The sequence below is a fragment of the Oryctolagus cuniculus genome, chromosome 17 (genome assembly GCF_964237555.1).
Source record: "Oryctolagus cuniculus chromosome 17, mOryCun1.1, whole genome shotgun sequence".
Classification (NCBI taxonomy): Eukaryota; Metazoa; Chordata; class Mammalia; order Lagomorpha; family Leporidae; genus Oryctolagus; species Oryctolagus cuniculus.
The window spans coordinates 13,764,261-13,777,317 of NC_091448.1; the positions used below are offsets into that span (position 1 = coordinate 13,764,261).

General features: G+C 46.6%; 1 protein-coding gene and 1 pseudogene across 5 annotated transcripts in view; one reads left to right on the plus strand and one right to left on the minus strand.

Annotated features, from left to right (window-relative positions):
• Nucleotides 1-9,935, plus strand: part of NOL11 (nucleolar protein 11) — a 28,508-nt gene extending 18,573 nt beyond the window's left edge. For all 5 annotated transcript variants that reach the window (XM_008271729.4, XM_051825122.2, XM_008271730.4 and 2 more), the window contains 2 exons: nucleotides 4,572-4,679; nucleotides 4,840-9,935. In XM_008271729.4, coding sequence (XP_008269951.3) covers nucleotides 4,572-4,679; nucleotides 4,840-4,956 — 225 coding nt within the window. In that variant the 3' untranslated portion in view covers nucleotides 4,957-9,935. The remainder of the gene's footprint in view (nucleotides 1-4,571; nucleotides 4,680-4,839) is intronic.
• Nucleotides 7,880-12,783, minus strand: LOC100359163 (adenylate kinase isoenzyme 6-like; annotated as a pseudogene).
• Nucleotides 12,784-13,057: the final 274 nt, after the last annotated feature.

Sequence of the window (13,057 nt, forward strand, 5' to 3'; positions counted from 1 at the left end):
TTTTTTTTCTTTGATTTGATTTGATTTGCTGCTTGGGAAAAATCTGTTAAAATAAACAAGCTAGTTGGCTTGTGGTACAGTAGGTTAAGACACCACTGAAGACATCAGTGTCCCATATCACTACTCTGTTTTTGAGTCACAGCTGTTCTGCCTCTTTATTTACTTTTTTCCCTAAAGATTGATTTATTACTTTGTTTGAAAGAGCTACAGAGAGAAAAGGACAGACAGAGAGGTCTTGCATCTGCTGGTTCATTCCCTGAATGGCCACAACCACAGGCCGAAGCCAAGAACTTCATCCGGGTCTCCCACATGGGTGCAGGGACCCAAGCAGTTGGGCCATCTTCTGCTGCTTTTCCCAGGCCATCAGCAGGGTGCGGGATCAGAAGTGGAGCAGCTGAAACTTGAACCAGTGCCCATATGGGATTCTGGTGTTGGAGACAGCAGCTTAACCTGCTACACCACAGCACCCTGTTCTGCTTCTGATCCAGCTCCCTGCTGATGTGCCTGGGAAGGCAGTGGTAGATGGTTCAAGTACTTAGGCCTCTGCTATCCACATGGGAGACCTAGGTGGTCCTAGCTCCTAGCTTCTTGGCCCAACCCTGGCTATGGCGGCTGTTTGGGGAATGAACCAGCAGATGGAAGAGATCTCTCTCTCTCTCCCTCTCTTTGTCTTTCAAAAAAATAAATAGACCTTTAAAAAAGAAAGCAGCAGCAGCTTGTATGCAGTGTCAGCACCTGGAGTTGAATGAATGATTTCTCTGTCTCCTAGTCCATATGAATCTACTTCATCATGTAGAGGTGGAGACGGGGAGTCCATCGATTTGGTATATAGATTTAGAATGGATAATTCTGTGCTGCAGAATTTAAATTGATCTTACGTTCGTGACTCATCATTATAACCTTTTCCAGGAGTTTCCTTAGCTGTGTTGGAGAAGACAGGAGAGCCTGATAATAGTTGTTCCTTTTATTTTAGATTTATTTATTTATTTATTTGAGAAGTAGAGTTACAGAGAGAGGGAGAAACAGAGAGAAAGCTCTTCTTTCCTCTGGTTCACTCCCCAAATGGTCGCCAGAGCTGGGCCAATCCTAAGCCAGGAGCTGGATTGGAAGTGGACAGCTGGGGCTTGAACCGGAGCCCATATAGGATGCCAGCACTGTAGGCCCTACTGTGCACAGCACTGGCCCCCATTAGTTGCTCCCTTTAATAATCTCTTGAAGGTCAGCATTTGAGGCAGCAGTTAACACACAACTTGGAATGTCTACAGTCTGTATACCTGCTTCAAGTCATGGCTCTGTTCCTGGGTCCAGCTTGCCAGTGCACACCAATGCAAATAATGCCTCAAGTAATTGGGTCCCTACCATCCATGCAAGAGACCTTGATGAATTTTAGGCTGCTGGCTTCAGCCTGGCCCATTCCCTACTATTGTAGGCATTTGAGAAGTAAGCTAATGAATTGTTGGAAGATCTCTGTCTCTGTGTCTTTAAACTATAATTAATAAAGGTCTGACATTGTGGCATAGCAGGTTGAGCCTTCGCCTGCGCTGCTGGCATCCCATATGGGTGCCAATTCAAGTACTGGCTGCTCCACTTTGATCTAGCTCCCTGCTTGTGTGCCTGGGAAAGCAGCTGAAGATGATCCAAGTGCTTGGGCCCCTGCACCCTGTGGAAGACCTGGAAGAATCTCCTGGCTTTGGCCTGGCCCAGTCTCAGCCATTGAGGCCATTTGGAGAGTGAGCCAATGGATATAAGATCTCTGTCTCTGTGTTACTCTGCTGTTCACATAAATAAATAAATCTATAAATGTAAAGAATAGAGGCTGGCTATGCTGCCTTCCCAGGCCCATTAAGCGGGCAGCTGGATTGGAAGCACTCCAGTACGGAATGCTAGAGTTGCAAGTGTCGTCTGAATGTGCTGGGCCACAATGCCAGTCCCTCTTTATTTTTTGTTTCTGGGTTTTTTAAGATTTATTTATTTTGAAAGTCAGAGAGTTAGAGAAAAATGGAGTCTTCCATCCACTGGTTCACTCCCTAAAAGGCCTCAATGGCCAGAGCTGGGCCAGACTGAAGCTAGGACCCAAGGGCTTCATCTGGGTCTCAGATGTGGGTGCAGGGGCCCAAAGACATCCCCAGCCATCATCAGGGAACTGGATCAGAAGTGGAGCAGCCAGGATATGAACTGGCACCTGTAATTTGTTTCCTCTCTTAAGTATAATTTTGACATAGATAAGCTTTTTAATTTTCATATTATTAAAATTTACTAGGATTTTCCTTTATGGCTTTTTCAGACTTCTGTCTAACCCTTCTAACTTTCTTTTTTTTTTTTAATCTTTTTTATTTTTTATTTTTTTTTTTGACAGGCAGAGTGGACATTGAAAGAGAGAGAGAGAAAGGTCTTCCTTTTCCTTGGTTCACCCTCCAATGGCCAGCGCGCTGCAGCCAGCGCACCGCACTGATCCGATGGCAGGAGCCAGGTACTTATCCTGGTCTCCCATGGGGTGCAGGGCCCAAGCACTTGGGCCATCCTCCACTGCACTCCCGGGCCACAGCAGAGAGCTGGCCTGGAAGAGGGGCAACGAGGACAGAATCCAGCGCCCCGACCAGGATTAGAACCCGGTGTGCCGGTGCCGCAAGGCGGAGGATTAGCCTAGTGAGCCATGGCGCCGGCCCTAACCCTTCTAACTTTTAAAAGTAATCATCTTGTTTTCCCACAGTACAGTCATGGTTTCATTTTCTACGTTTAACTTTAGTTTTATAGGAATTAGTCTCCCCACCACAGATTAACCAATAATGCTTTACATGATATCATATTTCCACATTAAATGCACAATTTGAAGATACATAACAACATAAGTTACTTTTTAAAAAAAGATTTATTTATTATTTATTTATTTGAAAAGAGAGAGAGAGAGAGAGATCTTCTCTCCATTGGTTCACTCCCTAGGTGGCCACAAAAGCCAGGGCTGGATCAGGCTGGAGCCAGGAGCTTCTTCCTGGTCTCTCATGTGAGCAGCAAGGGCCCAAGCACTTGGGCTTTCCTCTGCTGCTTTTTCCAGGCCATTAGCAAGGAACTGGACCTGGAGTGGAGCAGTCAGGACTCAAGCTGGTGTCCCTATGGGATGCAGACATCATAGGTGGCAGCTTTATAAGCTACACCACACCTCCAGCCCCCATAAATTGTTTTTGTAAACGTGTGGTAATCATTTTAGTTTGTGACTGCTTATTTATAATACACAATAACCTATATCAGAATAGAAGATGAAGAAGTTCTTTTTCTTTGTAACTGCAAATAATTATCAAAATAATTTTGGAAGGACTGGTGCTGTGGCGCAGCAGGTTAATCCTCCACCTGCTGCGCCAGATCCAATATGGATGCCTGTTCTAGTCTTGGCTGCTGCTCTTCCAAGCCAGCTTTCTGCTATGGCTTTGGAAAGCAGTAGAAGATGGCTCAAATTGGGGCCGACACTGAGGCATAGCCAGTAAAGCTACCTCCTGCAGGGCCGACATCCCATATGGGCACTGGTTCAAGTCCCGGCTGCTCCACTTCCCATCCAGCTCTCTGCTATGGCCTGGGAAAGCAATAGAAGATGGCCCAAAAGCCCTTGGGCCCCTGCACCCACGTGGGAAACCCACAAGAAGGTCCTGGCTCCTGGCTTCGGATTAGTGCAGTTCTGGCCATTGTGGCCAGTTGGGGAGTGAACCAGCAGATGGGAGACCTCTCTCCCTCTCTGCTTCTCCTCTCTCTGTGTAACTCCATCTTTCAAATAAAATAATCTTAAAAAAAAAAAAGAGGCCGGCGCTGTGGCTCAATAGGCTAATCTTCCGCCTGCAGCGCCGGCACTCTGGTTTCTAGTCCCGGTCGGGGCGCCAGATTCTGTCCCGGTTGCCCCTCTTCCAGTCCAGCTCTCTGCTGTGGCCAGGGAGTGCAGTGGAGGATGGCCCAGGTGCTTGGGCCCTGCATCCACATGGGAGACCAGAAGAAGCACCTGGCTCCTGGCTTCAGATCAGCGCAGTACGCCAGCCACAGCAGCCATTTGGAGGGGTGAACCAACGGAAGGAAGACCTTTCTCTCTGTCTCTCTCTCTCACTGTCCACTCTGCCTGTCAAAAAAATAAAAAAGATGGCTCAAATGCTTGGGCCCCTGCGGCTGCATGGGAGACCCGTAAGAAGCTCCTGGTTTCAGATCAATGCAGCTCCGGCCGTTGCAGCCATCTAGGGAGTGAACTGGTGGATGGAAGACCTCTCTCTCTCTCTCTCTTTCTCTCTCTCCCTCTCTCTCTCTGTCTGCCTCAGCCTCTGTAACTCTACCTTTCAAATAAAAAGAGTCCTTTTTTAAAAAAATCACCATCTTTCCTGTTGCTGATTAATCATATGAAAAAATCCAGTTATGCTTGTAAACTAAATACAAAAGCAGAAAAATCCTTTTCATATTTCTTAGAAATTCTTCCATCTCTAAATTAAAATGTGAAGACTTATTTTTCTTGTAACTATTTGATATAATTAGGTACACTGATGCATGGATTCACCTAAAATTGCATATAGAACCTTCACTTTGCCGTTCCTATTCCTCTTCAGATTATGGACTGGATATGCCTGCTACTAGATGCTAACTTCACTGTTGTGGTTATGATGCCAGAAGCAAAGAGGCTACTGATGAATCTGTACAAGTTTGTAAAATCCCAGGTTTGTGATTATTTTATATATAATGATTCTGTTTGTCCCCAGGTAGATCCTAAATTACAACTAGCTCTAAATTTTTTTTTCTTTGAAAAGTTCATGTTATAAAGAATTTATTTATATGTAAAAGTGATGGCAAAATTTACTGGGAAACTTTTTTCTTTAGATCTCTGTTTATTCCGAGCTTAACAAGATAGAAGTAAGTTTCCGGGAGCTACAGAAGCTAAACCAGGAAAAGCACAGTAGAGGACTGTATTCAATCGAAGTGCTACACCTCTTCTGACACGCCAGCTTTCCTTCACGTGACTTCGTAGTCATCTGAACGAAGTGCTGTTCTGTTTGTGAGCATCTCACAGCATCGCGAATCCCTGGACCGTCACTCACTGACGCTCTTAGGTGGGACTGCAGGTTTCACTGAACCTGTTCTAGATTGTGGACATCACGGGCTTGAACTTCTGAGTGTTTTTTAAATATGTGACTGAACTGCTTTTAGGTAAACTTATTTCTGTATTGATAAAAATTTAATTTTTTATCATGTATTTTGAATAGTTTTTGTTTTAATTATAAAAACCACTACAAAGCAGTGATTCTAGAAAGAATGCAGGTGTCCAAGAATGCAGAGATCAGGAGCACAAGCAGGGCAGAAAGGTCTTATGGCGGCATGCGCTGACTCCTGCCGTTGCCACCTGGCCTGCCTACTTCCACTCACCTTCCGTACTCAGGAGCTGAAGAATACTGCCTCCTGAGCCAGGCACTGTGGGGCAGCGGGACAAGCCACATCTTGAGATGCCTACATCCCCTATCAGAAAGCTGATTGGAGTCCTAGCTCCTTTGCTCCAATCCAGCCCAACTTCCTGCTATTATGCCTGGAAAGGCAGCAGATGGTGGCCCAGGTCCTTGGGTCCCTGCCACCCGTGTGAAATACCCAGATGGAGTCTGATAGAGTATGTAGACATCCCAAGTGGTGACGTAAGTCACTGTACCAAATACCCTTCCCAGGAATCAGTTTTCTTAACTGGTCTCTACTACATACATGCAAGTGCAGGGGCCCAAGGACTTGGGCCATCTTCCACTGCTTTCCCAGGCCGTAGCAGAGAGCTGGATCAGAAGAGGAGCAGCCAGGACTCGAACCAGCACCCATATTTTACCCACTCTGCGACAGTGCCAGACCCTAATCTTTGTGCCTGTATTTTATTTTCTGTATTATTTATTTATTTTATTGATCTTCCTTGCTTCCGTAGTATTCCTTTATGTAGAATGGTGGAGAATGCCACAGAGAATTTTTAGATTATGAGTTCGTTGGCTCTTTTTGACCAAAAAGAGAGTTTAATGAATCTTTGTAAAGGTACTCTGTCTCATTGTATCAAAGCTGCAGATATGGGCACAGCATCCATTTGTATGGGTTGCAACAGGGGCCTTCCTGATAGAGCTTAGCATGCCTGGGCTCCAGAGAGAAGCTGAGAGGTTTGCTCTAAGTTGCCTGCTATACATGTTTGAACTCAAAACATCAATTAGGACAGTTGGATTTGGCTTAAGGGTCTAGGGCCAGGGATTATGGTTTGGGAAAGAGGCAAGGGATGAAGCAGAAGGAACTGTTAGGAAGTGGAATAAGGTGACACAGAATGTCCTCTTTGAATAATTATTGAATGATTGGAGAACACAGCTTGGGTGGGAAATGAATATGAAACAGGAGGAAAGTTCCCACAGACGAGGGAAGATTGGATTAGACGCAGAGGCAGCAAGTTAGGAAAGGCAAAGAGAAGAAACTTTTTTTTTAAAGAGTTATTTTTTTATTTGAAAGGCATAGTTACAAAGAGGCAGAGAGAGAGAGAAGTCTTCCATCCACTGGTTCACTCCCCAGATGGCCACAATGGCTGGAGCTACATCAGTCCAAAGCCAAGAGTTTCTTCTGGGTCTCTCACGTGGATACATGTGCCCAAGGACTTGGGCCATTTTCTACTGTTTTCCCAGACCACCAGCAGAGAGAGCTGGATTGGAAGTGGAGCAGCTGGGACTCGAACTACCACCCATATGGGATGCTGGCACACCAGGCAGCAGCTTTACCCGCTATGCCATAGCACAGGCCCCAGGAAACATTATTTAGCAGAGGAGTTTCTCCTGCCCTGACCTTGGGAAGGTGAACCTTAAAGAATTTCACTTGCTTAAACCATTTACTTTTCTTTATTTATATATATAAGTATATATATAAATTTTAAAAAGCAATATTCAGATTTTCTGCATTTTCTTCTGTTATAAACTTAAAAGTTGGCCTGCGCCACAGCTCAGTAGGCTAATCCTCCGCCTGCGGCACGGGCACCTCGGGTTCTAGTCCCTGTTGGGGCGCCGGATGCTGTCCCGGTTGCTCCTCTTCCAGGCCAGCTCTCTGCTGTGGCCCGGGAAGGCAGTTGAGGATGGCCCAAGTCCTTGGGCCCTGCACCCGCATGGGAGACTAGGAGGAAGCACCTGGCTCCTGGCTTCAGATTGGCACAGCGCGCCAGCTGTAGCAGCCACTTGGGGGGTGAACCAACAGAAAAAGGAAAACCTTTCTCTCTGTCTCTCTCTCTCACTGTCTAACTCTGGCTGTAAAAAAAAACAAAAACAAACAAAAAAACAAAAAAGTTATCCATCCATTTGTTCAGATTTGCTTATTATTTGGCAATCAAAGCATTAAACAATGACAATCTTAGTTCTTAATCCTTAATATTATATTCATGATATTTGAGACTGTTCAGCTTCCTCATGGAGAAAAAGAATTCCAGGCATAAACCTTTACGTCATCCATCCGCAGTTTCCACAAAGTGAGCAGAGACAGCGACAAGAGTGATTGAAGGGGCAGGTTTTTTTTTTTTTCTTTTTTTTTTTTTTTTTTTTTTTTAAGATTTATTTATTTGAAAGAGTTACGCAGAGAGAGGAAAGGCAGAGAGAGGTCTTCCTTCTGCTGGTTCACGCCCCTTTGGCCTCAACGGCCAGAGCTGCGCCGATCCGAAGCCAGGAGCCAGAAGCTTCTTTCGGGTCTCCCACGTGGGTGCAGGGGCCCAAGGACCTGGGCTGCCATCTACTGCTTTCCCAGGCCATAGCAGAGAGCTGGATTGGAAGTGGAGCAGCCGGGTCTTGAACCAGCGTCCATATGGGATGCTGGCACTTCAGGCCAGGGTGTTAACCCGCTGCGCCACAGCCCCAGCCCCAGAAAGGGCCAGCTTTGTAAGTCAAGAGTTATAATCCTTTATCCACTGCTCAATCCATTTCAAGATCTGACTTAAGTTTTTTTCTGGTTTATTGCTGGGCAACTGATGCATAATTTCTTCCTTGCACAACTCCGTCATTTCTTCGTAAAGAACTTGAAAAATCTCACATTGAATATTGTCATTTAGTTTCTTCTCACTGTAACCTCTTGTCTCCAGTCTTTGTTCAACACACGGGTATCTGTTCTCAGCACAAAAACTATATAAAACCAGTGTTCATGAAGAAATCACAGCCGTAGTAATCAACAATAGCTCCACCATCTCTCATTTGGTTACCTAACTCATTACTCTATCTTCATCTAAAATAGGACAGTTATACTCTTCATCAGGGCTATCATATAATTCCCCTTCTTGAGCAAAATCACCCACATTAACACGTTTCAGTCCTGATCTTGATCAAGCCCTTTGCCCAGTGTGGTTTTCCCAACCCCTGGCTTACTGGCGAGCAGAATGTTCTGCAGCAGCTTAGTCCTCCCGGCGCAGACTCCAGGGGCCTCCTCCTGCGCGTCCTACGGTCAAACCATTCACTTCCCACAGGCGTCATCAGCAAGTAGACTGTGCTGCAAACCCCAAGACTTGATAGGAAACTTCTATATGGAAGGGGTCAACTTTTAAAAAGAGGCAAAAGATGGGGAGAGTTCTCACCCTGGTCACTCGACAGATATTTACTGAGCACCTGCTCAGGAGAATATAAAGGATGGGGGAGAAATTCCTGCTTTTTGTGTGCTTGCTTTCTAGAAGAGACCACAAAGCAAAATCTCAGTAGCCAGACTGGACCAGGCTGAAGCCAAGAGCCTGGAACTCCACCTGGATTTCCCGCATAGGTGGCAGGGACCCATCGTCTGCTGCCTTCCAGGGACATTAACAGGATGCTGTATTGAAAGCAGGGAACCAACACTGCTGGCACTTGGATATGGGGTGCAGGCATCCCGAGCAGCAGCCTAACTCTGCACCACAGTTCTTGCCCTCAAACTTTTTTTTTCCTTAAACATTTATTTATTTATTTATTTGAAAGTCAGAGTTACACACAGAGAGAAGGAGAGGCAGAGAGAGAGAGAGAAGTCTTCCATCCACTAGTTCACTCCCCATTTGTCTGCAATAGCCAGAGCTGCACCAATCCAAAGCCAGGAGGCAGGAGCTTCTTCCGGGTCTCCATGTGGGTGTAGGGGCCCAAGGACTGGGCCCATCTTCTACTGCTTTCCCAGGCCATAGCAGAGAGCTGGATTGGAAGAGGAGCAGCTGGAACTCGAACCGATGCCCATATGGGATGCCAGCACTGCAGGCGACGGCTTTACCAGCTAAGCCACAGCACCAGCCCAGCCCTCCCCCCTCCCCCCCCGACTTCTGATCTCATGAATCAGTACGAGTCTGGCATGAGGTTGCCGGAGTTCTGTTTTGCTCACAGAGAACTCTCTTTGTTACCCTGATTTGTCTCAGTTTGCCTCTGAGTGAACAGTCACTAGCATCACCACTGGAGTTGTTTGGGAGACACAGCCTTCCAGTACCGTTGCAGACCGAGAATTAGGGGCAGGCTTTGAGGGGATAGTATTTGTTTGGGTAGAGGTAAGTAAGAATTGATCATATTCTTCAAAAAACTAATTTGCTGATTGCAGGCTGACTATACTGGTAACACTCTTGTGGCTCAGGTGTCCTGTGGGTTTGCTGAGATCCGTATTACTGAAAAGCCTGTGGTTTGTCAAGTCTCCTACCATTTTTCTCTTTGAACTATTAACTTTTATTTATACAGGAGACCATAACATGATTACTTTGGATAAATACCTTTCCATTAGCATGAAAGTTCTGAGTATTCAGTTACAAAGATGGCCGTCTAGTTCAGAGGTTGACAGACTACAGCCCACGGTTCAAATCCAGCTGACTGGTTATTCTATGGCTCGTGGCTAAAAATTTTGGTGTTTATATCTTTTAAAGATTGGGGGTGAGGGAAAGAGCATTTCCTAACACATGAAAACTGCAGAAATTCAAGTTTCCATTTCATAAATAAAATGTCATTAAAACACAACTGTGCTTATTTGTGTATGTTTTGTCTGTTGTTGCTTTCACAGTACAGTGGCAAAATTGAGTGTGTATGTGTGGAATATAGTTAAGAATTGCTCTTAACCCAAGGAGAGGTCTGTCCTTTGCCCTTTTCTGGGATGTAACCTCTAACCTCCAGCATGTCCTAATGTGTGTCTTTGTTTGCCTGGATCTTTAAGCCATACCAGGTAGTGACAGTGTGAATTATAATGGGAGCTACTTGTTACCAGCTCAACCTCTGGGGGGACTGGAGACAAAAAGTCAGCCCTAAGGGGTTAACTATGTTTAAGATTTATTTGTTTATTTAGAAGGCAAAGTTAGCGATCTTCTTTCCACTGGTTCACTCAAATGGCCAGAACTGCCAGGTCTGGGCCAGGCTGAAGCTGGGAGCTGAGAACTTTCCAGATCTCCCACAGGATGCAGGGGCCCATGCATCGGCTGCTTTTCCAAGCGTGTAATCAGGGAGCTGGAGCTGAAGTAGAAAGGCCGGGGCTTGAACCAACATTCAAATGAGATGCCTGTGTCCTGTGTCGCAGGTGCCCACGATGCCAGCCCCCTGTTTAATTGATTTCCTTTCACTGTAATAAACTGTAGCTGAGTATATCAGCATTCAGTGAGCTCTGTGAGTCCTTCTAGCAAATTAGATGGCCTGTGGGTATTCTTGGGGCTCCCTGAATTTGTGATTGACACCTAAGTTCTGCCTTGAGCGAGGCCATCAGAGACACCGCCTCACATTGCTGCATGGAGGACTGCAGATTGCATGATGAAGATTGAACTGCACAGGGCTTTAAGTGCCATCCTTAAGCTACACTCTTGTATTTTTCACCTCAAATATCACACCTTTGAAGCACAGGCCATTGTGGATTGTTTTCCTCTGAATTAAATGGGGAGTGTTGCTTGAATTCTGAAATCATGTCCTTTGTATGCTAAAAGAACACAATAGACATCAGTATTACCCAACTAAGCACACATCACAGTCCCATCAGAAAAATATCAGCACTTGTAAGCAGACTTTGTCACAGCAGATTTTCATCATAAAAAAATTAAATGAGGCTACAACTGGAGTAAGTCTTCCAAGTGACTTGTCTGTTAGCCACGTAGGGGAAGCCAGAGGACAGTGATGCGTTAATTAAACCACTTTTGTTCCCAGTGCTGTGTTCCAGGCGAGCTGGAACAATTGTTCCCCTGAATGTAACCCTGTCTCTAACTGTCCATGTGATACACCCACCTTCCCAGGATGCACAAATTACATCCGGGACCAGGCGCATGCTCAGACCCCACCCTGGTTGTATATCCCTTGTGAGGGTACCACACACTTCCTTATAAAAAGGTGGAAGACAGGAGAGAAGCCGCCACAGGCCCTGCTCGGAAGTACTGCTCTTGTTTTCTCTCCACTGAAGGCTCATCAGACAAACCACTCGTTTTCACTTAAAGGTACCATTCTTGGGTTTTTTCCTTCATTTTCAGGCAACCCATGGGCCCCCTCATATTGGGTATTTCTCTGTGTGGGACCTCCCACACATTCATTAATAGATGTTTATTCCCTCACTGTTAAATAAATGCTTTTCCTATTCACACATAACACTAGACTCTGCTTAGTATTTCTATCTGCAGGAGGCAAGAACCTGGATTGGAAATTCATGTATTCATGGTCCACATCTCCAGTGTGGCACAGGAGGCCGCGCTGCCATCTGGGATGCCAGCATGCCATTCAGAGTGCTGTTCAAGTCCTGACTATGCTTCCAATCCAGCTTCCTGCTCTGTGCCTGGGAGGCAGGACACGGTGGCCCAAGTGTTTGGGTCTCTGTCTCCCATGTGGAAGTCCCAGAAGGACTTACTGGCTCCTGGCTTTTGCGGGACCTAGGGCATTAGGGTATGGAAGGTGGATTGATCTCCCTCTCTGTCACTCTGTCAAATAAACAAACCTTTCAAATAAATTAATCTTGGCTGGTGCCGCGGCTCACTAGACTAGTCCTCCGCCTGCGGCGCCGGCACCCCAAGCACTTGAGCCATTACCCGCTGCCTTCCCAGGCTCAGCAGCAGGGATCAGAAGATCAGTTGGGATGCAAATCAGCACATTGATAGGGGATGCTAAAGTCGCTTTTATGGGCTTGATCATTATGACTTTCATGAATGTTGGTCAGAATTAAGAGCCTGGTGTCCGGACTTGCCCCACCCCAGGGCAGTCTAAACAGTACAGAACAGACTGGAGATGTGCAGCCTTGGCTCATGCACACCTTTATCTCCCTGAGACAAGTCCCGGGCCGTCTGCTCCTCACCTGCTGCTGCCTTGGGTCCCACTCACCTTTACTGTCCCAGTGTACTGCAGGGGGAAGCCTCCATTGTACTTCACTCCTCCCCACCCATGGTTGGGTACAGGCGCCACCTTGGTCTCCTGGACAGGACATGACAACCAAGTTGGTAGGGCTGAAGTTTGCTGGGTGGGCACTTAGCAGGGGTGAGGCTCTTTCTTGCCCACCTCAATGCACTGACCAAGCGCATCTGGGTATGGATATGGCAATGCCTCAGGATTTGCCCATCTCACCGTTGGGGAGGTCAGGCCTGTGGGAAGACGGGGGTTCCTGCTCTCAGTTGGGGGGTGGGGACAGAACCTATTAGTCCAGCCACCAGTGGGTGGGGAGCCTGGTAGCTGGTGGGCTGGTGGGTTGTACTTCCAGCAAGTTGCAGGGCCAAGCCAGCATCGGTATCCCCAAGTTCAAGGTGAAGTAGGCAGACATACAGGTTAAAATCAATTAAATTTGTGAACAGGGGGACCACCCCACTGTGTGACATCACGCCCCACCTGATACCTTCGCCACGCCGCCGTGTGACATCATGTCCTACCCGGCCATACCTGAGCGCTCACCTGCCCACAGCCACTCCCCTGTGAAAAATATATAAAAGGCAAGGAGTGTCTCAAAAGGCGCTCTGCCTCTGCTTTGCTGCCGGTGATAAGCGGTGGGTAGCAGCTCAAGGCGCTTGCTGCATGCGGCTCTTGGCCTGCTCTCTGCTTGGTATGGTTGCTACCCTAGTTTCCAGACTTTCCCCTCTCTTTAAACTGAACTAAAGCCCTCACTTTCCTATGCACTTTTCACACTAAATAAAAGC